General features: G+C 37.5%; 2 protein-coding genes across 2 annotated transcripts in view; both read right to left on the bottom strand.

The window, feature by feature from the left end:
- The window catches only part of adcy5 (adenylate cyclase 5), a 44098-nt gene extending 37133 nt beyond the window's left edge, over nucleotides 1–6965 (bottom strand). Inside the window, exon 1 of the mRNA XM_072912006.1 lies at nucleotides 4846–6965. Coding sequence (XP_072768107.1) covers nucleotides 4846–5679 — 834 coding nt within the window. The 5' untranslated portion in view covers nucleotides 5680–6965. The remainder of the gene's footprint in view (nucleotides 1–4845) is intronic.
- Nucleotides 6966–9252: 2287 nt separating this feature from the next.
- hacd2 (3-hydroxyacyl-CoA dehydratase 2) lies at nucleotides 9253–26725 on the bottom strand. Its single transcript, XM_061926148.1, has 7 exons — nucleotides 26537–26725; nucleotides 20625–20742; nucleotides 20545–20563; nucleotides 17921–18009; nucleotides 15312–15433; nucleotides 12635–12813; nucleotides 9253–10262 (listed from the first exon to the last, which is right to left on the bottom strand). The coding sequence occupies exons 1-7, from the start codon at nucleotides 26659–26661 to the stop codon at nucleotides 10180–10182; spliced, it is 735 nt and encodes a 244-aa protein (XP_061782132.1). The 5' UTR covers nucleotides 26662–26725; the 3' UTR covers nucleotides 9253–10179.
- Nucleotides 26726–27617: the final 892 nt, after the last annotated feature.

Here is a 27617-nt window from a genome sequence, read left to right on the forward strand (position 1 = left end):
TAGACTTGATGTCTAAAAGTGAGCATGTTGGAAGCAGCACAGAAGAACAATCTAAGGCAGGGGTCTCAAACACGCGACCCAATTGCTGCCCGCGAGACGTTATTTTGCGGCCCCCACCTTAATAAGAAAGTTTAATGTTAGAGCGGCCCGCGAGCTTCAAATGAAGGGCGCTTGACATCGTTGTGTGCAGAGTTGAAGGATCACAGTGTGGTATAAGATTCGTGAGGGCGTGAGTGATGACATTGCCTTTAGTGTCCTCTAGAAACTGTCACCGCATCATCTTTTTCTCTACACTAACAGCGTGCTGGCCCAGACACATGTTGTGTGAGGCTTCTGCAGACACACACAAGTTACTGCAAGACATACTTGAGGAACAGCCATACATGTCACACTGAGGGTTGTCGCATTTTATTTTATTTATTTTTTAACACTGTTACAAATATGCGCCACACTGTGAATCCACACCAAACAAGAATGGCAAACACATTTTGGGAGAACATCCGCACCGTAACACAACAAACACAACAGAACAAATACCCAGAATCCTTTGCAGCCCTAACTCTTCCGGGCTACAAAAACACCCCCGCTACCCTCAACCACACCTCCTCCCAACCCCGCCCACCTCAACCCCCCCATCTACCGAATTCGTAAGTCTCAAGGTTGGCAAGTATGCATTGACGTCACTTGCGTGATGCAAGCAGAGAAACATTTTGCCGCTTTTCCACGACACCCGCACACGCTCTTCCTCCCTCCCTCCCTCGCTCGCCCGCCTGCTCGCTCCCGCCCCCGTTGTATAGAGTCCGGGCGGGGAAGACGAGCAGTCCGGTAGCTTCCAAAGCACTCCGCCGAAGGAGCGAGCAACAATACAAAAGTGTGGTGCACTGGACCCCAGCGCTGATACTCCCACAGAGAGTCGCTGGGCGAATCAGACATGTAACACGTTATAGTGGCGATGTTAGCCCGTTCAGGGCTAATTGTGCTACCGTAACTGTAAACTCCACGGGGAGGTGTGTATGTTAGTGTGTTCTAAGTAATCTATCTATAGCTCTTTTCTGTAGTTGATACAGAGAAAGTTGCGGTGCACAAGGAATACAATTTGAAATGTCATTATACAGCTAGACATGCTGAGGAGTATGCAAAATACCAGGGAGATGAGAGAGTGAACCGGGTTGAACATTTTAAAACCAGTCTATTGAGGCAACAAGATTTCGTCAAGAAAGCAAGCGAAAAGAGCGATGCAGCAGTCAAAGCTAGCTACATGGTGAGTGAGATGGTTGCTAGGGCGGGAAAGCCATTAAAAGAAGGTGAATTCATTAAAAAGTGCATGTTAGATTTTTTTAAGAAATCTTTTCTTGCGGCCCAGCCTCACCCAGTTTCTGCATCTAGTGGACCCCAGGTAAATTGAGTTTGAGACCCCTGATCTAAGGTGTGGCGAGGCTGCTAGCTCCAACAAAGCTGCTGCAGAGGAGTTTTTAACCAAGGACTTGAAGGATTTTATGGGTGAAGGCAAGTCTATAACTGTGGTAAAACCGGACTCTTTTGGAAAACATATGCCAGAGGGGACCTTTTTTTAATACAGCCAAGTAGAAGGCACTACCAGCACACAAGCCCATGAAGGATCGCCTCACACTTCTAGTTTGTGCTAATGCTAGCGGTGACCGCAAGGGGGAGCCGTTGCTTGTTTACCACTTCAAAACTCAGTGTGGACAAACATAATTGTCCATTGTTTGTTTTTTATTGTGGCAACATTGTTGTTAATGTTTTGGAGAGCACCATTTTGTGTGTGCACGTGAGCTGACAGCTGAGCGTTGTCATTGTTGTATTGTTTGGATAAAAAAAGAGATGTTGATTGATCACCCTCTTGTTATGTTGGTTATGTATATATGCGTGTGTATATATGTGTGTATATATATATGTGTGTGTATATGCAAGGTTTCCCCTTAATGTAAGGCAATGTGGCGCACCGTCAATTCATGGCTGCCACAACTGGAAAATACACTTTTTTTCAATGTGAAAACAAATGAAAATAATATAATGTATTGTAGCTTGTAAAAGAGGTCACACAAAGTCTGACGCTATTTTTAACTTGTATTGCCAATCGTATGCTAACAACCAGCACAATTCCAACAGGTGTTACCACTTTAGTCTCCGTGCTTTACAACACTTCCTCATTCTGCGCCAGTCCGCTTTCAGGCACGACCGGTGTGTTTGTTCAAATGCAAACCACAGGAACATAAAACATTAACTCCAGCAGGTGGCTACAGTATGAATTGATTGATATAGCCTACTATTTGTGCACTATTGACAAGTGGTGTACTTTGACCACAGCAACAGCACTACCAAAACTGGATATGAACAAGAATCAAGCCATTGTCAGCATGTCTGTGATGTGGACGTAACTTTTATATATCCCAGATATACCCACTGACAGCCATCTACAAAATGTGCAAATATTAAGAGCACAGTGGAGACAAAGTCCAACTGGAGAAGCAGCACCGAGCAAGTGTGAAGTCATGCTAGCTGCAGCCTCTTTAGTCAGGGACATGGAGGGAAAGAAGTAGTTTCTACAGACTTTATAGACGGAATAAAGATAATCCCATTACTTGCATTGTTAGCTCACTTTTGCTAGTTTTTATTTACGGTTTAGAATGCTTAAGAGAGAAAAAGATGTGTTGTTGTCTTGCACAAAGATTGTGAAGGCAAAATATGTGTACGTTGTTGAAGTTCTTGACTGAATCCAGTCCATGGTTTTGTGCGGAATCAAAATGCAGCGAGAAAGAGGTTTTTAGTCACTTTTGCAGCAGCTTTTTTGCCCATGTGAGAGACTCTGATCCTCTTGTCCACGCTCAGGTCTGCACATGACCTGCATCAACAAAGTGCTCACTGTCGTGGTCCACTCAGGGCTTTACTTTGTGGACTCTTCTGCAGGCCACGTCTTCTTCCAGGCTTGGATCCCAGGAATGTTTGACATGCCGGAAGATCCATGAGGTTTCTCTCTCTCACATACATACATACATACATACATACATACATACATACATATATATCCATTTTCTACCGCTTATTCCCTTTGGGGTCGCGGGGGGCACTGGAGCCTATCTCAGCTACAATCGGGCGGAAGGCGGGGTACACCCTGGACAAGTCGCCACCTCATCACAGGGCCAACACAGATAGACAGACAACATTCACACACACACATACATACATACATACATACATACATACATACATACATACATACATACATACATACATATATATATATATAAAATTTAAATATTTTTCTTATTCAGCATCAGACATGTGTTTTGAATGAGATGACAATGTAACCAAGCAGCAGTTCCATTAAGACTGAGTTATTATTGGAGCCAGGCCAAACAACTCCTTGGCCTTCCTTCCACGGTCACATGACAGAGGGAGGAGGGAGGATGGAGGAGGGGTGACCACAACAGCCTCCAAGGACAAAACACCGCAACAACCTCAGCAACGAATAGCAGCACTCCTTTCTGCAATCAGTGGCAGTGCTGTCGGTCATTAATTAGTATATATTTTTATATTGTTTTGCCATATTTTATATTGTTGCTGCTTATTGTACTTTGAGAACGTGTCATTCTACAAACTGTTTTAAATTAAAATCAACTAGCAACAAACATAGCATCTTCTGATGTTATAAAATGTAGTCGTGTTTACCAACAGTAATATATCAGTTTTAAGCATTTTTTTTGTTATAAAAATATCAATATGGCCCCTGCATACTTTGACTTTTCAGTTTGTGGCCTTTGGTGGAAAATAAATGGGACACCCCTGAAATAAAGTATCCAGATGTTGATTTGACAATGGATATTAGAGTACAAAGATCTGGTATGGATCTGCACCGCACTAGACATTCTCTTAGGGCAGTGTTTCTTAACCAGGGGGCCTCCATAAAAGATGTTTCTCAGCTGTGGGGGCCACAGCAGTGCTCAGTTGTAATACACTTTTCCACCACTTGTGGCAGTAAAGACAATATCAAACAAACAGAAGAAGTCTGGAGCTAAAGTCCTAGAGACGTTTAAGCGCAAAAATGATGACTCAAATGGTGAAGCTGTGTTTTCATCTGCGCTTTAATTTAGTTGACAGTTTATTTAAGAAACATTATTAGTTGAGTTGTATATAAATGTATTTGCCGTCATGCGAGTGCCTTCTTATGCAGTATATTTACTTATTTTACTAATCAGCCTGACCTCAGCCTCAGGTTTGTGTGTTAAATAAATGCAAATATTTGTGATGAACATGCTCACATATCATTTGACAATAAACTGTAAGAATGTTAAATAGAATTAGAAATAGAAATCAAGAGTAAGATTACTAACTCAGTGTTAATATTTGAGAGGGCCCGTGTAGTGGAAAAGTTGGGCCCCGGGGTCAAAAAGGTGAAAAAGCCCTAAAATAGAGTATTCAAATTGCAGTAACAAAACTAATAGTGCTAAATAATTCAACAAAAGCAAAAAGTATTTTAAGTTTTGTCATCAATAACGAAAACAAAACAATGTTGTGGTGGCAAAAATCTAATCACTGTCGTATTGACCATACATGGTATCATTGTGGTCAATACTTGTATCGATCCAGAGCTCTAGCTTAGCTATGCCTTTTTGTATCTCCTACTGTGTGCAGAGTAGCATGTTTAGCTAGTCATTGTCCACGCGCCCTCCAGTGATAATGCTACTTGTAACAAACTTACTTTATTCATGGTCGCACTGTGGAGGGACATTAGCCTCTCGCTCGTTAAACTTGTTTTGAAGACATTTTGGAGGTGAAAAGACCCTGAAAAGGGGCCAAATCATGGAGGTCCAGGTGGGGTCCTACCTGCTTCCAGAGGAAGGGGTCCAGGGCGTTCTGCATCCAGGAGAGGGCCACGTGCACGGCGGACAGCAGCAGGCCGGTGACGACGGCAGCTCGCATCCTGACGGGCAGCAGCGTGTAGACGACGTGGATGAAGAAGACCGTCCACCAGATGCCCTCAGAGGCGCTGCGGGGCCGGACCAGCAGCACGCCCACCACCTGCACCACCAGGACCAGCAGGATGAGCATGTAGCAGACCAGCCACATGTGGTCCTGATGGAAGCCGCTGCGGTTGCACGCCACCATGAGGGCCAGCGTCAGGAAGATGGCCCCGGAGAAGACCACCACGTAGGGCACGCTGGGGCTGGGCGTCCCAGCCGAGCAGTGGAAGACCAGCATGACGGTGAAGACCAGGACCAGCACCGCCATCAGCATGGTCAGGCTGCTCTGGTTGAGGCGGAAGAAGTAGCGCTGGTACAGCCGCTCCAGGTTGTCGGAGCGGAACTTCTTGGAGCTGAAGACGCGCATGACGCCGCTCCAGCAGGCCGCCGCAGAGAGCCTGAGCTCGGCCACCTCCGCGTCCTGCCGCCGCTCCTCCTCCTCCGCCGCCGACTTGGCTCGCAGCTCCTCGCCGTGCTCCTGCCACGCCGAGCGGGAGCGGAAGCTGACCCGGCTGACGGTGGTCGGCACCGGCCGGCGGCGGTCCGGGTCATCGTCGTCCTTCCAGCGGCTGTTGGCGCGGGTCAGCCGCCTGGCCGAGTACGGACGACCGTTCACCGCCGACTCGGACTCCCCCCAGGCCGACCTGTGCTCGGGCCCGCCGGCACCGGGGGGGCTCACGCTATTGGATCTGGACATGGTCGTTGGCTCAAAAACACTCTTTTACATTTAAACACGTAACCGTGACAAACATGCATTCTAAATGTGCGTTCATCCGAGGGAAAATCAATCCAAGACACCGGGGACCTCGGTGCTCCTCTGGCGGGATATCATTAGCTCCAGGTGGGTTCATTGGGCCCAATTAGGAGCCATCCAGGGGGAGCCTCGCTGCTCGCTCCCCGGAGACATGTTCACCTCAGCGGGGGAGGAGAGAGTAGATGCCATGGCGGTCGTTTGGCCGCCAAAGCCGCACAACGAGGCAGCCACACGCACGGAGGAAGCAGCGTATCCCGGCGTGGGCTCAGCTCGGCGTCGACATCACAGCTCAGGTACTTGGCTACGTTGCGGTGGGGGCTCTCGGCTCTCTGCTCTCAGCTCGCCGGCAAACAGCGTCTCTTGCCCGGCTAGCCAACATGAGAAGCTTCGGTCGTTGCTAGCTTACAGCCGGACGTCGCCCCTCCCGCCGCTTCTGTGGGGGTCCGTAAAAAGGGCGGGGCTACTTAGACACACGCTGCCATTGGATGGCGAGGTTGTCCGTCTGGCAGTGGGCGGGGCTTGATGCACAGCTGGCTGGGCAACACAATCATTGCAAGAAAGAGGCCTAATCAACTTCCATCCATCCATTTTTTTTTACCGCTTGTCCCTTTCTTGTTATCACTTATAAAAAAAAATGACTGTGATGAGGTGGCGACTTGTCCAGGGTGTACCCCGCCTACCGCTCGAATGCTGCTGAGATAGGCTCCAGTGACCCCAAAAGGGACAAGCGGTAGAAAATGGATGATGGACTTAGAAAAATAACTCATTAAAGCAGGGCTTTTACCCTGAGGGCCGCACACTGACAAATCAAAGCAGGCATTTTGATATTTCTTGTTTTCAAAACCAATACAATATCTATATTTGTGTTAACCTTTAACGCTCCCCTCAAGTTTGGTCCCAGAAAGGTCTCAGTCACAAAAATGTTAAAAATAAGTCTTTTTATTTTTATTTACAACACTTAAATCTCCTAGATCAACTTCAGATCTGTCCATTTAAAGTTAGATTTTTTTTTTTTTTGCCTTTTTATTAAAGAGAACACGTTTTTATGGTAAAAACACAAAATATGCAATACTTTCCAAACACAAAAATGTCAAAGATGAATATCTAATGTGGTGTAATTGGAGCTTTAAATAGGTCAATCATTTATAACATTAATTTGAAATCATTATCATTTTTGAGCAATGACTGTTAAAAAAACAAAAATCCACTAAAATTCTCGGGTATCCAAACAGGTCATAAAAATGCTAAAAATAAAGTTGTACATTATTTTTAATTTTTCAACCTGTAAACTATATAAAACATAGGATCGATTTTATTAATTATACATTTTTTTGTTTTGCCTTTTTGTTTTATGCCTTTTTTGTCATAGTAAACTTCACCTTTTCATGACAAACATACTGTATATGCAATGTTTTCCCCACAAATATTTCAAAGTGGAATATGTGATGTAATTGGAGCATTAAATAGGTCAATAATTCATAAGAACATTGATTTTGATTCATTATTATTTTTTGAGCAATTAGGGTTTCTAAAAAATGGCACTGAAGTTCATGGATCCAAATGGGTCCCACTCATAAAAGTGTTAAAAATTAAGTCATAGATTATTTTATATTTTTCAACCTATAAATATCTATAAAAACTTCAGATCGATTTGTCGATACTACGTAATTTTGAAAAATATTTTGTCTTTTTGTTTTATGCCTTTAGTGTCCTAGAAAACCTGTTTTTAATGCCAAACACACAAAAATATGCAATATTTTCCCCAAAAAATATTTCAAAGTGGAATATTTGAGGTAATTGGAGCTTTAAATAGGTCAATAAATTATAACATTGATTTTGATTCATTTTTTTTGTGCAATTAGGGTTTTTAAAAAATAGTTCCACTCATAAAAGTGTTAAAAATAAAGTCATACAATATTTTCCATTTTTCAACTTATAAATCTGTATAAAAACTTCAGATCAATTTGTTGATTATAAGTTTTTATAATTTTTTGGGGGCTTTTTGTTTTATGCCTTTTTTGTCATAGAAAACTCAAGTTTTTAATTCCAAACTCACGAAAACATGCAATATTTTCCCCAAAAAATATTTCAAAGTGGAATATTTGAGGTAGTTGGAGCTTTACATAGGTCAATAAATTATAACATTGATTTTGATTCTTTTTTTTTTTTTTTGTGCAATTAGTTTTTTTTTAAAAAGCCACTGAAGTTCCCGGGTATCCATAAAAGTGTTAAAAATAAAGTCATACAATATTTTCAATTTTTCAACCTATAAATCTGTATAAAAATTTCAGATCGATTTGATGATTATAAGTTTTTATAATTTTTGGGGGGCTTTTTGTTTTATGCCTTTTTTGTCATAGAAAACTGAAGTTTTTAATTCCAAACTCACGAAAACATGCAATATTTTCCCCAAAAAATATTTCAAAGTGGAATATTTGAGGTAGTTGGAGCTTTAAATAGGTCAATAAATTATAACATTGATTTTGATTATTTTTTCTTTTTTTGTGTGCAATTAGGGTTTTAAAAAAAAAAGCCACTGAAGTTCCCGGGTATCCATAAAAGTGTTAAAAATAAAGTCATACAATATTTTCCATTTTTCAACCTATAAATCTATATAAAAACTTCAGATCGATTTGTTGATTATAAGATTTCATAATTTTTTGGGGGCTTTTTGTTTTATGCCTTTTTTGTCATAGAAAACTGAAGTTTTTAATTCCAAACTCACGAAAACATGCAATATTTTCCCCAAAAAATATTTCAAAGTGGAATATTTGAGGTAGTTGGAGCTTTAAATAGGTCAATAAATTATAACACTGATTTTGATTCTTTTTTTTTTTTTTTGTGCAATTAGGGTTTTTTAAAAAAAAAGCCACTGAAGTTCCCGGGTATCCATAAAAGTGTTAAAAATAAAGTCATACAATATTTTCCATTTTTCAACCTATAAATCTATATAAAAACTTCAGATCGATTTGTTGATATAAGATTTTATCATTTTTGGGGGGCTTTTTGTCATAGAAAATTGAAGTTTTTAATTCCAAACTCACGAAAACATGCAATATTTTCCCCCAAAATATTCCAAAGTGGAATATTCGAGGTAATTGGAGCTTTAAATAGGTCAATAAATTATACATTGATTTTGATTCATTATTATTTTCTAAGCAAAGACAGTTTTAAAGAAAAAGAACAGTCAGCTTTGTGTTATTAGTAAACATTGTAACTTTTTCTTGTTACATTTCACCTGTTTGCTCTTTTATTCCACTTTTTTTGTAATATTCTTTTCAGAATGTTAAAGAATTATGTGCGGGCCACACTTTGGACACCAGTGCGTTAAAGTAATAGGTTTGACGCACATCATCATGTACACGTTCTAACGGAACATAAGAATCAAATGGAGATTTATTCATGGATAAATGCAGGTTTGTAATTAAGGAGTGTCTGGACATGCACTATTAAATATGATCTCCACATGGTCAGTGGGATGAAATAAAAGCATAAATGACAAGGACTAGAGTCATGTTTCAGTTCACACACTTTTATGACAAATTCACTAAGCTCACGTACCAAATGAGTCCAACTATTGTGACCAAAACACAACATTGTGCTTTTCTGTCCATATAAACAACACCTTTTTACTTCCTGAATAGACTTTTCATCTAGAAAACGTGGAATTTCCCACATCTTGTTGTCGCCGGCTAGCTGCTAGCAGGAAATAATATGTGAGCATAGACTGGTTTAAGAAATGCTACCTTGTATCAAGTTGTCAGGAGCAGTCCTTCAGGGTCAAACAGTGCAAGTCAGGACTTTGAGGGACAAAAGGAGCGGGGAAACTACTTAGCTGTTCATGTCATGTTCCGCCGGGTTACGAGAGTTGAGTGTTTTGTGGCAAACCATGTGATCAAAGTTTGGCGCCAGGCCCCGCCCACATCCTGTGGCATAGGGAAAAATTCCTTCGCAATTTATGGCGGCCCTTCTCTCTAGTACGTGTCACTTTAACCACGGCTCATTTGGTCCGAGTCCCCAGGACCAGCTGGTTAAAATATGGCCCTTGTGTGGCCTGGAAATGGAAAGCTGACGTTTACAGACGTCGTCGGCCATTTTCCAGACTATATTTATTCAAGTTGTCGCTAGAGAGTCCTAAACATATCAATGGTGCTTGTTGAGGCCCTCCCAAGTAACAAAGGGAGCAAGAGCGTTTTCCAATCACAGATAAAAGCTAAATATTACAGCCAGCGAGGCAAAAAGTGTGTGAAAGAGTTAAACTAAAGAGGGGTTCTACTTGAAGGAAGCGGTGTTTCCATCAGTGCATCTTTAGCTGCGACACAGCTGGACTTCATCAAGAGAACTGAAAAGAATCCAAAAAGCAAACAAACCCTGGGAGGACAAGATGAAATCACTGGTCCATTTTGTTTGGTCCACTTCCTGTTTGCTGCCAAGTGTGAGGAGTCACTCCACTTTGCTGCAGTCGCCTGCGTGGCCCAGAACCTTCTTCCTCTGTCGCACCATGTGGAAGTACAGCTGGGGGAACACTGACCACACAACACCACAAGTCACACAACATGTTGGGGCACATGGGCACAACACTGTGGAGCATGTAGACACAACACTGTGGGGCATGTAGACACAACACTGTGGGGCACATGGACACAATATTGCAGGGCACGCGGACACAACATTGTGGGGCACATGGACACAACACTGTGGGGCGACCAGCAGCTTGATTGCTGTTTCTCCATGTACTTATTACACCGTGTACTTATTACACCGTGTACTTACTACACCGTGTACTTACGACACAGTGTACTTACGACACTGTATACTTACTATACCGTGTACTTACTACACCGTGTACTTACTACACCTTGTACTTATTACACCATGTACTTATTACACCGTGTACTTATTACACCGTGTACTTACTACACCGTGTACTTACTACACAATGTACTTATTACACCGTGTACTTATTACACCGTGTACTTACTACACCGTGTACTTACTACACAATGTACTTACTACACAATGTACTTACTACACAATGTACTTAGTACACTGTACTTACTACACAGTGTACTTACTACACCGTGTACTTACTACACCGTGTACTTACTACACGGCCTGTTTTTTATGGATAAAACACAAAATATGCAATATTTTCTCCTCAAAAATGTCAGTTTAAGTGTAATATTTAATGTGAAGTAATTGGAGCCTTAAATAAGTCAATAATTCATAACATTGATTCATTATTATTTTTTGAGCAATGACACATGGACACAACACTGTAGGGCGACCAGCAGCTTGATTGCTGTTTCTCCATGTACTTATTACACCGTGTACTTACTACACCGTGTACTTACGACACAGTGTACTTACGACACTGTATACTTACTATACCGTGTACTTACTACACCGTGTACTTACTACACCTTGTACTTATTACACCGTGTACTTATTACACCGTGTACTTATTACACCGTGTACTTATTACACCGTGTACTTACTACACCGTGTACTTACTACACCGTGTACTTACTACACAATGTACTTACTACACAATGTACTTACTACACAATGTACTTAGTACACTGTACTTACTACACCGTGTACTTACTACACCGTGTACTTACTACACCGTGTACTTACTACACCGTGTACTTATTACACCATGTACTTACTACACGGCCTGTTTTTTATGGATAAAACACAAAATATGCAATATTTTCTCCTCAAAAATGTCAGTTTAAGTGTAATATTTAATGTGAAGTAATTGGAGCCTTAAATAAGTCAATAATTCATAACAGTGATTCATTATTATTTTTTGAGCAATGACACAACACTGTGGGGCGACCAGCAGCTTGATTGCTGTTTCTCCATGTACTTATTACACGGTGTACTTACTACACCGTGTACTTACGACACAGTGTACTTACGACACCGTATACTTACTACACCGTGTACTTACTACACTGTGTACTTACTACACCGTGTACTTACTACACCGTGTACTTATTACACTGTGTACTTATTACACCGTGTACTTACTACACCATGTAATTACTACACAATGTACTTACTACACAATGTACTTACTACACTGTGTACTTACTACACAATGTACTTATTACACCGTGTACTTACTACACCGTGTACTTACTACACTGTGTACTTACTACACCGTGTACTTATTACACAGTGTACTTACTACACAATGTACTTATTACACCGTGTACTTATTACACTGTGTACTTACTACACAGCCTGTTTTTTATGGATAAAACACAAAATATGCAATATTTTCTCCTCAAAAATGTCAGTTTAAGTGTAATATTTAATGTGAAGTAATTGGAGCCTTAAATAAGTCAATAATTCACAACATTGATTCATTATTATTTTTTGAGCAATGACAGTTTAAAAAAAATACCACTGTAATTCTCAGGGATCCAAAAGGGTCCTATTAATAAAAATCATAAAAAATAAGTCTATCCGTCAATTGTAAGTTTTTTAAATGTTATTTTGTGTGTTTTCTGCCCTTTTTGTCACAGAAAACTTAGTTTTTTAAATGGCAACACATAAACTATGCAACACTTTTTATTATTTTATTACACGGCTTGTTTTTTTTAATGGGAAAAACACAAAACATGCAATATGTTCCCCCAAAAATGTCAGAGTGTAATATCTGATGTGAAGTAATCGGAGCCTTAAATAGGTCAATACTTAACAATAACATTGGTTTTGATTCATTATTATGTTTGGAGCAACGACAGTTTTAAAGTAATAGCATGGCAGTTTTGAGTTATTAGTGTAAACATTGACACTTTTATCTCTTTTACTCCACTACGATGTTTGTGAGTAGTATTTAGAGAATGTGTGGTGTAAGAATGAGCTGAGTGAGTGTACGTACGTGGAATGTAGGAGATCATGACCAGGATGAGGAAGGCGTGGTAGTCGAAGGAGAAGTTGTACTTGTTGGGCAGCGTGACCGAGTACAGGCCCGTCTTCTGCACGTGTGGCAGCGCCGCGTAGATGGTCAGCAGCTCGCCGCTCACGCCCATCGGATAGAGCACGATGAAGAAGGTGTACCTGCGCACAACAATCAATCAATCAATGACAGTTTGGTTGCTTTGCAACAAAGGTGTTTGAAGTGCAGCCCGGAGCTCCTTTTTTAACGGCCCACGGCATAATCCTTAGCATTTGTACAAACCCCGTTTCCATATGAGTTGGGAAATGGTGTTAGATGTAAATATAAACGGAATACAATGATTTGCAAATCCTTTTCAAGCCATATTCAGTTGAATATGCTACAAAGACAACATATTTGATGTTCAAACTCATAAACTTTATTTTTTTATACCTTTTGATGATATTATGGAGCGTAGATGTTGAAATCCCTCAATTTCTTGCAATTGCACTTTGAGAAACGTTGTTCTTAAACTGTTTGACTATTTGCTCACGCAGTTGTGGACAAAGGGGTGTACCTCGCCCCATCCTTTCTTGTGAAAGACTGAGCATTTTTTGGGAAGCTGTTTTTATACCCAATCATGGCACCCACCTGTTCCCAATTAGCCTGCACACCTGTGGGATGTTCCAAATAAGTGTTTGATGAGCATTCCTCAACTTTATCAGTATTTATTGCCACCTTTCCCAACTTCTTTGTCACGTGTTGCTGCCATCAAATTCTAAAGTTAATGATTATTTGCAAAAAAAAAAAAAATGTTTATCAGTTTGAACATCAAATATGTTGTCTTTGTAGCATATTCACGGTGGTTTGTATGTTAGCATGCTACGTTTTTAGCTAATTTTTCAGGTGTACACCTCAGCGTCAAATATTTGATGACTTGATGAATGATACCTGCTAGCATGCTAATGTTAGTGTGCTAACTTTTTTTTTTTAGCTACAATTACAGGTATACACCTTAGCATCAAATAATTTGTTACTTGATGAATGACACCTGTTAGCATGCTAACGTTAATGTGCTAACTTTTTTTTACTAATTTTACAGGTATACACCTAAGTGTCAAATAATTTGTTACTTGGCAAATTATACCGGTTAGCATGCTATATATATATTTTTGCCACAATTACAGGTATACACCTTAGCGTCAAATCATTTGTTAATTGATGAATGACACCTGTTAGCGTGCTACATTTTATTTTTTTATTTTTTTTACTAATTTTGCAGGTGTACACCTCAGTGTGAAATATTTTATGACTTGACGAATGATACCAGTTAGCAAGCTATCTTTTTTTGTTGCCACAATGCTAATAACATGCTAATGTTAGTGTGCTAACTTTTTTTTTTTTTTTAGCTACAATTACAGGTATACACCTTAGCGTCAAATAATTTGTTACTTGATGAATGACACCTGTTAGCATGCTAACGTTAATGTGCTAACTTTTTTTTTTTTTTTACCAATTTTACAGGTATACACCAAAGTGTCAAATAACTTGGTACTTGACGAATGACATCTGTTAGCATGCTAACATTAATGCGCTAACTTTTTTTTTTTTTTTTTACTAATTTTACAGGTATACACCAAAGTGTCAAATAATTTGTTACTTGGCAAATTATACCGGTTAGCATGCTATATATATTTTTTTGCCACAATTACAGGTATACACCTTAGCGTCAAATAATTTATTACTTGATGAATGACACCTGTTAGCGTGCTAAAAAATTTTTTAATTTCTTTACTAATTTTGCAGGTGTACACCTCAGCGTCAAATATTTTATGACTTGACGAATGATACCGGTTAGCAAGCTATCTTTTTTTGTTGCCACAATGCTAATAACATGCTAATGTTAGTGTGCTAACTTTTTTTTTTTTTTTAGCTACAATTACAGGTATACACCTTAGCGTCAAATATTTTGTTACTTGATGAATGACACCTGTTAGCATGCTAATGTCAGTGTGCTAACTTTTTTTTATTTTTATACTCATTTTACAGGTATACACCTCAGTGTCAAATCATTTGTTACTTGAATTGTATCTGTTAGAATGCTAACCTTCGTATGCTAAGTGCTAAATAATCCATTATAATTCATATTTTGTTACTTGATGCGTGCTAACATTAGCAGGCTAGCATTTTAAACACATTTTCCAGGTACACACCTCAGAGTAATATATTTTAGTACTTGACAGGTTACAAGTAGCAATTCAGCATGCTAACATTAGCATGCTAGATTTTGTTTAGCTAATTCAGCATGTATACACCGCAGGGTCATATTTTGGTATTCCACTAACGCTAACTGTGAGCATGCTAATGTTAGCATAGAACTTTCAGCATGCTAAATTTTTTAGCTCACTTTGCACATATTTTTTGTTACTTGGCGCCATGTGGCCTTGCATGCTAACCGCTAGCATTTCAGTTCAGCTTTGAGTCTTCAGCATTACCGTGAAATGTCTCCCACAATTGCAGAAGTAAATAAATACAAATAAAAATCTATACATTGTATTCATTTTGAAGGTAAAAACGACCAAAACGGCCGCCGCATCCTCTGGTTTGTCAGTCTGAGGGCCTCGGTGGAAAAAGTTTGGGCAGCGCTGCTTGGTGAAGGACTACAAAGATGGCCGCCTACCTGGCCCACTTGACCAGGTAGGGCAGGTGGTTGAGCAGGCTGAAGGTGTAGAAGGAATAGCGGATGATCTCAGTGACGGTCCAGGCGGCCACGAAGAGCAGCACGCTGTCCTCGCTCTGCACCTGCACAATGACACACACACACACGCACACACACACACACACACACACACACACACACACACACACACACACACACACACACACACACACACACACACACACACACACACACACACACACACACACACACACACACACGCAAGCGTGTCATTGTTTTTCTGGTGACACCTAGTGGTCACAATAATTCACCAAGGCAAGCTCATGATGCAGTAAGTTGAATGATGCAGACACGTTTGTTACTGGATACTTTCTAATACACTTTGTATGTGTGAGTAATATGTAACTATAATTATTTGTATCATTCATTTCATTTCATTATTAACACTTGTGTTTATTAACAAATGTGCTCTTTTACACTGCAATATTATTACCTATGTCCAGCTTGTGTGCTTAGCTGTTGTGTAGCTGCTAGCTCCTGGTAGCCTATAGCCTAGCAGGTTAACACTGTGCAGGACTGCTTGTATCGCACAAGATATCGCACACAAGTCAACACTCTGCAGGACTGCTTGTATCGCACATGATATCACACACAAGTAAACACTCTGCAGTACTTTTTGTATCACACATGATATCACACACAAGTAAACACTCTGCAGGACTGCTTTGTATCGCACATGATATCACACACAAGTAAACACTCTGCAATACTTTTTGTATCACACATGATATCACACACAAGTAAACACTGTGCAGGACTGCTTGTATCGCACATGATATCACACAAGTAAACACTCTGCAGGACTGCTTGTATCGCACATGATATCACAAGTAAACATTCTGCAGGACTGCTTGTATCGCACATGATATCACACACAAGTAAACACTCTGCAGTACTTCTTGTATCACACATGATATCACACACAATTAAAAACTTTGCAGGACTGCTTGTATCGCACATGATATCACACACAAGTAAACACGCTGCTGGACTGCTTGTATCGCACATGATATCACACACAAGTCAACAATGCAGGACTGCTTGCATCGCACATGATATCACACACAAATAAATACTCTGCAGTACTTTTTGTATCACACATGATATCACACACAAGTAAACACTCTGCAGGACTGCTTTGTATCGCACATGATATCACACACAAGTAAACACTCTGCAGTACTTTTTGTATCACACATGATATCACACACAAGTAAACACTGTGCAGGACTGCTTGTATCGCACATGATATCACACAAGTAAACACTCTGCAGGACTGCTTGTATCGCACATGATATCACACAAGTAAACATTATGCGGGACTGCTTCTATCGCACATGATATCACACACAAGTAAACACTCTGCAGTACTTCTTGTACCACACATGATATCACACACAATTAAAAACTTTGCAGGACTGCTTGTATCGCACATGATATCACACACAAGTAAACACGCTGCTGGACTGCTTGTATCGCACATGATATCACACACAAGTCGACATTGCAGGACTGCTTGTATCGCACATGATACCACACACAAGTAAACATGCTGCAGGATTGCTTGTATCTCACATGATATCACACAAGTAAACACGCTGCAGGACTGCTTGTATCACACACAAGTAAACACTCTGCAGGACTGCTCGTATCACACACAAGTAAACATGCTGCTTGACTACTTGTATCGCACATGATATCACACACAAATTAACACGTTGCATGACTGCTTGTATCGCACATGATTTTACAGACAAGTAAACACGATGCAGGACTGCTTGTATCACACATGATATCACACACACACACAAGTAAACACGATGCAGGACTATTTGTATCTCACATATCACATCACACATTTTACATGCAAGCTGATATCATCCCATACTTTTTTTGATGATATCAAAAATCAGATCGGGACAACCTTAATTGAATGATAATTTGTTGTAAATATTCTATTTTTAGTGAATGGAGTGAGATTCACTCCATTCACTAGCAATATCAGTTCCAGTGGTCATGACCGTATCATCCTGTTTAACCCTTTGTGATGAATGTGAAATATTAATATAAACTTCTGTTATCGACAAAAATATTTTATAAATATAAATACAAATATTTTAAAGATCTATTAAAAATATTTATAATCTATTACCAAATGTTTTAAAATACATTAAGACATTTAAAAAAAAAAAACTGAATGCAAAAAATATTTTTTTAAATGAATAAGATCAGTCTGTAAGGACCCTGAAAAAAGACATTTTTAGATTAAATTTGTCCTTCAAAAAAATAAAAAAGTTCTTCCTTCTGACTTGAACATCCCAACTCCTCATTACTGCACTCAAACGCCCAGCAGACCTCCACACACAACAAAAGAGCCCACAGCAAATCATCCACAGAGTGGGTTCATTCCTGCAAGGAGACGTCATGTGACTCACGTGCTCACGCCTCCTCCACCTGCAGTGTCAGCGCAGGTACAGTCTGGTCATCAACATCACACTCTTTATTCTCTATGTGTGTGTGTGTGTGTGTGTGTGTGTATGCAAGCTCACCTCTCGGACGCTGTGTGTGACGGCCCAGGTGAGGAAGACCCGGGACATGACCTGGAAGCCGGTCAGGATGACGGAGGATGGCACGATCCCTGGGAAGGAAGATCAGACTCACAGTCAGGGAGTGTTCCTAATCGTGTGACTCAACAGTGCTGCTGGACCACATGACATCAGAGGAGTCCGCCGCACATTCTTATTCAAACTAAAACATTACAAGTGGAATACAAGAGCAAAGAGATGGAATGTAAGGAGAAAAAGTAAGTGTAGTAACACAAAACTGCCATGCAGGCTGTTTTTATAATAATTAATCAAAATCAATGTTTTTCAAGGCTCCAATTACTTCACATCAAATATTACACTTTGAAAATTAATGAATGAATGAATAATTGATGAGACCCTAACCCCAAGAATTTTAGTGAGATGTTTTTTAAAATTGTTTAAAAAAATTATAATAATAATGATTAATCAAAAACAATGTTGTTATTCAGAGCTCCAATTACTTCAGATCAAATATTATTTAAAAAATTATAATTGATGCGACCCTTTTGGGTCCCCAAGAATTTTAGTGAGATTTTTTTACACTACTATAAAATGTCAAAAAAATATTATACTTATTATACATACATACAGAGGTGGGTAGTAACGCGCTACATTTACTCCGTTACATCTACTTGAGTAACTTTTGGGATACATTGTACTTCTAAGAGTAGTTTTAATGCAACATACTTTTACTTTTACTTGAGTATATTTATAGAGAAGAAACGCTACTTTTACTCCGCTACTTTTATCTACATTCAGCTCGCTACTCTCTACTAATTTTTTATCAATCTGTTAATGCACGCTTTGTTTGTTTTGGTCTGTCAGACAGACCTTCATAGTGCCTGCGTTTCAACAAAACAGTCACTGGTGACGTTTCACTCCGTTCCACCAATCAGATGCAGTCACTGGTGACGTTGGACCAATCAAACAGAGCCAGGGGTCACATGACCCGACTTAAACAAGTTGAAAAACGTATTCGGGTGTTACCATTTAACGGTCAATTGTACGGAATATGTACTGTACTGTGCAATCTACTAATAAAAGTTACAATCAATCAATCAAAAGTGTGAAGGAAAAAAGACCCTTTTTTTTTCAACCGTACTTTCCGTCAAAAGCCTAAAGACTGACTGCACAGTTCCTGTCTTCACAATAAAAGTGCCGCTCCATCGTGCCTGCGCTTTCAAAATAAGAGTCTCCGAAAGCCAGCGCAAACAAGCTAGCAAGCAACAGAGTTTGCCGCCAATGTATTTCTTGTAAAGTGTATAAAAATGAATATGGAAGCTGGACAAATAAAATGACAAAAAACAACCACTTTCATGTGGTATTAGACAGAAAGGAGGAACTTTTTTTCTCCTCCATTTGAAAACGTGGACTTAATCAAGTCATCAGAATCAGGTAATACACCAATTTATATTCTTGTCTTCATGAAAGAAAGGAATCTATATGTTAAACATGCATGTATATTCATTAAAACACCTTTAACATGTAAACAAAAACGGCAAAATAAATAAATATAAATTATATACAGTATATATCAATGTATGTATATATATATACGTGTATATATATATATATATATATATATATATATATATATATATATATATATAATATGTGTGTGTATGTTACTCATCAGTTACTCAGTACTTGAGTAGTTTTTTCACAACATACTTTTTACTTTTACGCAAGTAAATATTTGGGTGACTACTTCTTACTTTTACTTGAGTAATACATCTCTAAAGTAACAGTACTCTTACTTGAGTACAATTTCTGGCTACTCTACCCACCTCTGCATACATACATACATACATATATATACATATATATATATATATATATATATATATATATATATATATATATATATATATATATATATATATATATATATTTATATATATATATACACATATATATATATATACATATATATACATACATATATATACATATATATATATATATATATTTATATATATATATATACATATATATATACATATATGTATATATACATATATATATACATATATGTACATATACATATAAATATATATATATGTATATATACATATATATATATATGTATATATACATATATATATATATATATATATATATTTTTTTTTTTTTAATATATATATATTTATATGTACACATTATAATTATATATGTACACATTTAAACTTTGATCAAAAAATGTCAAAAAACTAATGTATGACCTTTTTTTCACATTTTCATGACTGGGACTCTTTTGGGTCCCTGGGACCAAACTTGAGGGCAGCCCTAAAGGTTTAAAAAAATATATGTATTGGTGTTGAAGATGAAAAAATGTCCCCTGCATGCTTTGATTGTAGAGTGTGTGGCCCTTAGTCTGTTTTAGATTCCAATAGCACTTTTGGGACAAGCGGTAAAAAATGGATGGATGGATGGTTATGAGGACGCTATTCGACCCTCTAGTGGCCATAGCCAGCATTGCAACAGCACTCAATACTGACCTATTTCAAATGTGTCACATCATTACATTTCAACACAATTCCTGGTGGTAATGTCAAATATTTGAGTTCATTCAGGGAGGCGGGACTGACCTGCAGCGCAGTGGACAATCTGTGGGGAAAGATGGCAAGGATGAGTTTGACTGCATGAAAAGCTTTTATTGCTCACTGACCTCCAGGATGGCGCCGGTCTGAAAGAACTTGAGGGGCTTCTCGATGGAGTAGTAGAGGCCGTGGTAGCTTCCCCTGGCCAGGTACGCTCGCACCAGACCTACGGCGATCACCAACCACCTGCAAAGTCATTGCAGCCTTAAATAGGTCAATAATTCATACCAACGTTGATTTTGATTCGTTTTTTTTTAAGCAATGACAGCTTTGTCTTATTAGAGTCAACATTGCAACTTGTTCTCGGTACATTTCACCTGTTTGCTCTATCAGTCCGCTTTTTTTTTTTTAAGAGTATTCCGTCAAATCAATGAGCTGCAGGCCACACTTTCAACACCCCTGCTAGCAACAATGTCGCCTGACTGGTTGGAACAACAAGAGTTGCGCAACATTGCACAAATCCCACCAAAAAATACTTTGAAGTCAACTTCGTCATGAACTATACTCGCTAAATACAATACATTATTTCTATTTTACTATCACTTTAAACCATGGCAATACATTATTTCTATTTTACTATCATTATAAACCATGGCAATACATTATTTCTATTTTACTATCTAGTGATGGGTCCGGCAACACCGATGCATCGGCGCATGCGTCGAGCTCATAGAGCGAAACCCTGTGTCGGTGCGCGTACCGCTTTTAGAAAGTCACGTGACCGATCATGAGCTGTTTTGGTCACGTGACCGATACGCCAACTGTGTCGCACTGACGCCTCCTCTGTGCCCTGTGAGCGTGTCTTTTCTACAGCCGGAGAAATAATAACTAAGCAGAGAAATCGTCTAAAATGTAATACGCCGGAAAAACTTTTTTAAATTTTTTTATAAAAATGTGTAAAAAATAAAATTAAAAAAATACCCAGTCCACAATCATCCACAACACGTTCTCTTACATTTCCATGTTATGATACATGTTCACATTATTTATTGACTGTATCTAAATAAGATAAAAATATATTTTTATTTAAATGAAGATATGAAATAATCCTAAATGAAATACAATGACTTGGTTTATATTATTGTATATACTAGGGCAGGGGTCACCAACGCGGTGCCCGCGGTCACCAGGTAGCCCATAAGGACCAGATCAGTCGCCCGCTGGCCTGTTCTAAAAATAGCTCAAAGAGCAGCACTTACCAGTGAGCTGCCTCTATTTTTTAAATTGTATTTATTTACTAGCAAGCTGGTCTCGCTTTGCTCGACATTTTTAATTCTAAAAGAGACAAAACTCAAATAGAATTTGAAAATCAAAGAAAAATATTTTAAAGACTTGGTCTTCACTTGGAATAAGCGGTAGAAAATGGATGGATGGATGGGTCTTCACTTGTTTAAATAAATTCATTTATTTTTTTACTTTGCTTCTTATTACTTTTAGAAATACAATTTTAGAGAAAAAATACAACCTTAAAAATGATTTTAGGATTTTTAAACAAATATACCTTTTTACCTTTTAAATTTCTTCCTCTTCTTTCCTGACAATTTAAATCAATGTTCAAGTAAATTTATTTATTTTTTATTGTAAAGAATAATAAATATTTTAGCTTCTGTTTTTTCGACGAAGAATATTTGTGAAATATTTCTTCAAACTTACTATGATTAAAATTCAAAAAAATTATTCTGGCAAATCTAGAAAATCCGTAGAATCAAATTTAAATCTTATTTCAAAGTATTTTTAATTTCTTTTAAAATTTTTGTTCTGGAAAATCTAGAAGAAATACTGATTTGTCTTTGTTAGAAATATAGCTTGGTCCAATTTGTTAAATATTCTAACAAAGTGCAGATTGGATTTTAACCAATTTAAAACATGTCATCAAAATTCTAAAATGTATCTTAATCAGGAAAAATTACTAATGATGTTCCATAAATTATTTTTTTAATTTTTTCAAAAAGATTCAAATAAGCTAGTTTTTCCTCTTCTTTTTGTCGGTTGAATTTTGAGTTATAAAGAGTCGAAATTGAAGATAAACTATGTTTCAAAATTTTATTTTAAATTTTTTCTTGTTTTCTCCTCTTTTAAACCGTTCAATTAAGTGTTTTTTTCATCATTTATTCTCTACAAAAAACCTTCCGTAAAAGGAAAAAAAAATGTACGACGGAATGACAGACAGAAATACCCATTTTTTTACATATATAAATGTATTTATTTAGCTATTCTTGTTTAAATCACACTTACGTGTAACTTACAAATGACAATATATTTATTTATTTAAGTGTGTATCAAACTGGTAGCCCTTGGCATTAATCAGTACCCAAGAAGTAGTTTTTGGTTTCAAAAAGGTTGGTGACCCCTGTACTAGGGCATCAAATCAGTGTCAGTTGAGTCGGTCCATAGGTTGCCTGTAGGGATTTTTAATGTCCAGCAGATGTCAGTATTTAGTGACACAGTATCGACACAGTATCAATACAGTTTTGCAATGTGTCGAAACGCTTCATGACGCCTCATCAACCCATCACTATTACTATCACTTTAAACCATGGCAATACATTATTTCTATTTTACTATCACTATTAGGGATGTCCAATAATGGCTTTTTTGCCGATATCTGATATTCCGATATCGCCCAACTCTTAATTACCGATACCGATATCAACTGATACCGATACATACAGTCGTGGAATGAACACATTATTATGCCTAATTTGGACAACCAGGTATGGTGAAGATAAGGTCCTTTTTTTTTTAAATTAATAAAATAAATTAAGATAAATAAATTAAAAACATTTTCTTGAATAAAAAAAGAAAGTAAAACAATACAAAAACAGTTATATAGAAACTAGTAATTAATGAAAATGAGTAAAATGAAGTGTTAAAGGTTAGTACTATTAGTGGAGCAGCAGCACGCACAATCATGTGTGCTTACGGACTGTATCCCTTGCAGACTGTATTGATATATATTGATATATAATGTAGGAACCACAATATTAATAACAGAAAGAAACAACCCTTTTGTGTGAATGAGTGTGAATGAGGGAGGGAGGTTTTTTGGGTTGGTACACTAATTTTTAGTGTATCTTGTGTTTTTCATGTTGATTTAATAAAAAAAACAACAACAAACAAACAAAAAAACGATACCGATAATAAAAAAAACTGATACCAATAATTTCCGTTATTACATTTTAAAGCATTTATCGACATCTCTAATGTCGAAACCATGGCAATACATTATTTCTATTTTAAACCATGGCAATACATTATTTATATTTTACTATCATTATAAACCATGGCAATACATTATTTCTATTTTACTATCACTTTAAACCATGGCAATACATTATTTCTATTTTACTATCACTTTAAACCATGGCAATACATTATTTCTATTTTACTATCACTATTAGGAATGTCCAATAATGGCTTTTTTGCCGATATCTGATATTCCGATATCGCCCAACTCTTAATTACCGATACCGATATATACAGTCTTGGAATTAACACATTATTATGCCTAATTTGGACAACCAGGTATGGTGAAGATAAGGTCCTTTTTTTTTAAAATTAATAAAATAAATTAAGATACATAAATTAAAAACATTTTCTTGAAAAAAAAAAAGAAAGTAAAACAATATAAAAACAGTTATATATAAACTAGTAATTAATGAAAATGAGTAAAATGAAGTGTTAAAGGTTAGTACTATTAGTGGAGCAGCAGCTCGCACAATCATGTGTGCTTACGGACTGTATCCCTTGCAGACTGTATTGATATATATTGAAATATAATGTAGGAACCACAATATTAATAACAGAAAGAAACAACCCTTTTGTGCGAATGAGTGTGAATGAGGGAGGGAGGTTTTTTGGGTTGGTGCACTAATTTTTAGTGTATCTTGTGTTTTTCATGTTGATTTAATAAAAAAAAAAACAACAAACAAACAAAAAAACGATACCGATAATAAAAAAAACTGATCCCGATAATTTCCGTTATTACATTTTAAAGCATTTAACGACATCTCTAATGTCGAAACCATGGCAATACATTATTTCTATTTTAAACCATGGCAATACATTATTTATATTTTACTATCATTATAAACCATGGCAATACATTATTTCTATTTTACTATCACTTTAAACCATGGCAATACATTATTTCTATTTTACTATCACTATTAGGGATGTCCAATAATGGCTTTTTTGCCGATATCTGATATTCCGATATCGTCCAACTCTTAATTACCGATACCGATATATACAGTCTTGGAATTAACACATTATTATGCCTAATTTGGACAACCAGGTATGGTGAAGATAAGGTCCTTTTTAAAAAAAAAATCAAATAAATTAAGATAAATAAATTAAAAACATTTTCTTGAAAAAAAAAAAGAAAGTAAAACAATATAAAAACAGTTATATATAAACTAGTAATTAATGAAAATGAGTAAAATTAACGGTTAAAGGTTAGTGCTATTAGTGGAGCAGCAGCTCGCACAATCATGTGTGCTTACGGACTGTATCCCTTGCAGACTGTATTGATATATATTGATATATAATGTAGGAACCACAATATTAATAACAGAAAGAAACAACCCTTTTGTGTGAATGAGTGTGAATGAGGGAGGGAGGTTTTTTGGGTTGGTGTACTAATTGTAAGTGTATCTTGTGTTTTTCATGTTGATTTAATAAAAATTAAAAAAAACAAACAAACAAAAAAACGATACCGATTAAAAAAAACAACTGATACCAATAATTTCCGTTATTACATTTTAAAGCATTTATCGACATCTCTAATCACTATAAACCATGGCAATACATTATTTCTATTTTAAACCATGGCAATACATTATTTCTATTTTACTATCATTATAAACCATGTCAATACATTATTTCTATTTTACTATCATTATAAACCATGGCAATGCGTTATTTCTATTTTACTATCATTATAAACCATGGCAATACATTATTTCTATTTTAAGCCATGGCAATACATTATTTCTATTTTACTATCATTATAAACCATGGCAATACATTATTTCTATTTTAAGCCATGTCAATACATTATTTCTATTTTACTATCATTATAAACCATGGCAATGCGTTATTTCTATTTTACTATCATTATAAACCATGGCAATACATGATTTCTATTTTAAGCCATGGCAATACATTATTTCTATTTTACTATCACTATAAACCATGGCAATACATTATTTCTATTTTAAGCCATGGCAATACATTATTTCTATTTTACTATCATTATAAACCATGGCAATGCGTTATTTCTATTTTACTATCATTATAAACCATGGCAATACATTATTTCTATTTTAAGCCATGGCAATACATTATTTCTATTTTACTATCATTATAAACCATGGCAATACATTATTTCTATTTTAAGCCATGTCAATACATTATTTCTATTTTACTATCATTATAAACCATGGCAATGCGTTATTTCTATTTTACTATCATTATAAACCATGGCAATACATGATTTCTATTTTAAGCCATGGCAATACATTATTTCTATTTTACTATCACTATAAACCATGGCAATACATTATTTCTATTTTAAGCCATGGCAATACATTATTTCTATTTTACTATCATTATAAACCAGCATATTTCTGCAGGCTTACAATTTGGATTTAGTCGATGGGGGGGAAAAATTGGACATTTTGGTATGATTTGATCTATTTGAGCATTGCAAGCTAAAGAAAAAGAAAGGAGTTTGAAAAGAAACAATGTAATCCTAAAGGCTCGGTGCTCAATCACCTCCAATCCGCGTCAAATGAAGCATGTCGAAGTTATTTAGTCACAATATTCACTATTTCATATCATAGTCGCCGCAGTACCGTTGAAACAATTAGAAATAGTGTTTTATATTCCTGCTGTGGTGAATTATTGTAGTTATTATAAGCAGTTTAGTGCATTAGCATTAGCATTAGCATTAGCATTAGCGACATGCTAGCCTCACCCCGCGGTCATAACAACGTTGTAGATGACCAAGTACGCCGTGGCCAAAGCACCCGGGCCTCTCTTCTTCTTCGGGCCTCCATCGCCGTGAGTGGCCTTGTTGGTCCCCGAAGCAGCTGCCGGCATGACTGCAACGATCTTTGGCCCTGCAAGGTGTCCGATGGCAGGAAGAACTACAAGAGGTACAAACAGGAAGTGACGTCATATAACTTCCGGTTATCGTCTTTCATATCAGCAGACTCCAGCAAAAAAAATAATGTGAATATTCTTGTTCTGAAAATGGATAAACGATTGATAACATATCTGTGTCATGTGGTTATTGAAGTAAAGGTTAAGGTTTTCATTTTCCTGAGGGAACTCTCCTGAAGGAATCAATAAAGTACAATCTAGCTATATAAAGAAAAAAAAATATTCGTCACTCCCACAATTAGTTTAGTTGAGTGTTTATTTGAAGGGACAATGCACAGAAACATGAAGCTCAAAGACAGATATGTTGTGCACCAGATTAGAGCTAAATAGCTCATTTTCATCTGCAGTCCCTGGCTACCTAAATTACAAAAATCATGCAATGAAATTATAACAATAAAATCATACCATAGCATGTAATCAATTAAGAGAAGTCATAAAATGTCCTCTCATTGACACATTACTTATTATACAATACAACCACACCTCATTTACATCATCACACATAGACAATACATGCTCTTGTTCACATCTGTCATCATTTGTAAAACACAACCATGATTTTAACACACACACCTCACACTTTACAACAAAATGCTCTCATGCCATCCATCCATCCATCTTCTTCCGCTTATCCGAGGTCGGGTCACGGGGGCAGCAGCCTAAGCAAGGAAGCCCAGACTTCCCTCTCCCCAGCCACTTCGTCCAGCTACTCCCGGGGGATCCCGAGGCGTTCCCAGGCCAGCCGGGAGACATAGTCTTCCCAACATGTCTTGGGTCTTCCCCGTGGCCTTCTACCGGTTGGACGTGCCCTAAACACCTCCCGAGGGAGGCGTTCGGGTGGCATCCTGACCAGATGCCCGAACCACCTCATCTGGCTCCTCTCCATGTGGAGG

Source organism: Nerophis lumbriciformis, linkage group LG31, assembly GCF_033978685.3.
Source record: "Nerophis lumbriciformis linkage group LG31, RoL_Nlum_v2.1, whole genome shotgun sequence".
NCBI classification, from domain to species: Eukaryota; Metazoa; Chordata; class Actinopteri; order Syngnathiformes; family Syngnathidae; genus Nerophis; species Nerophis lumbriciformis.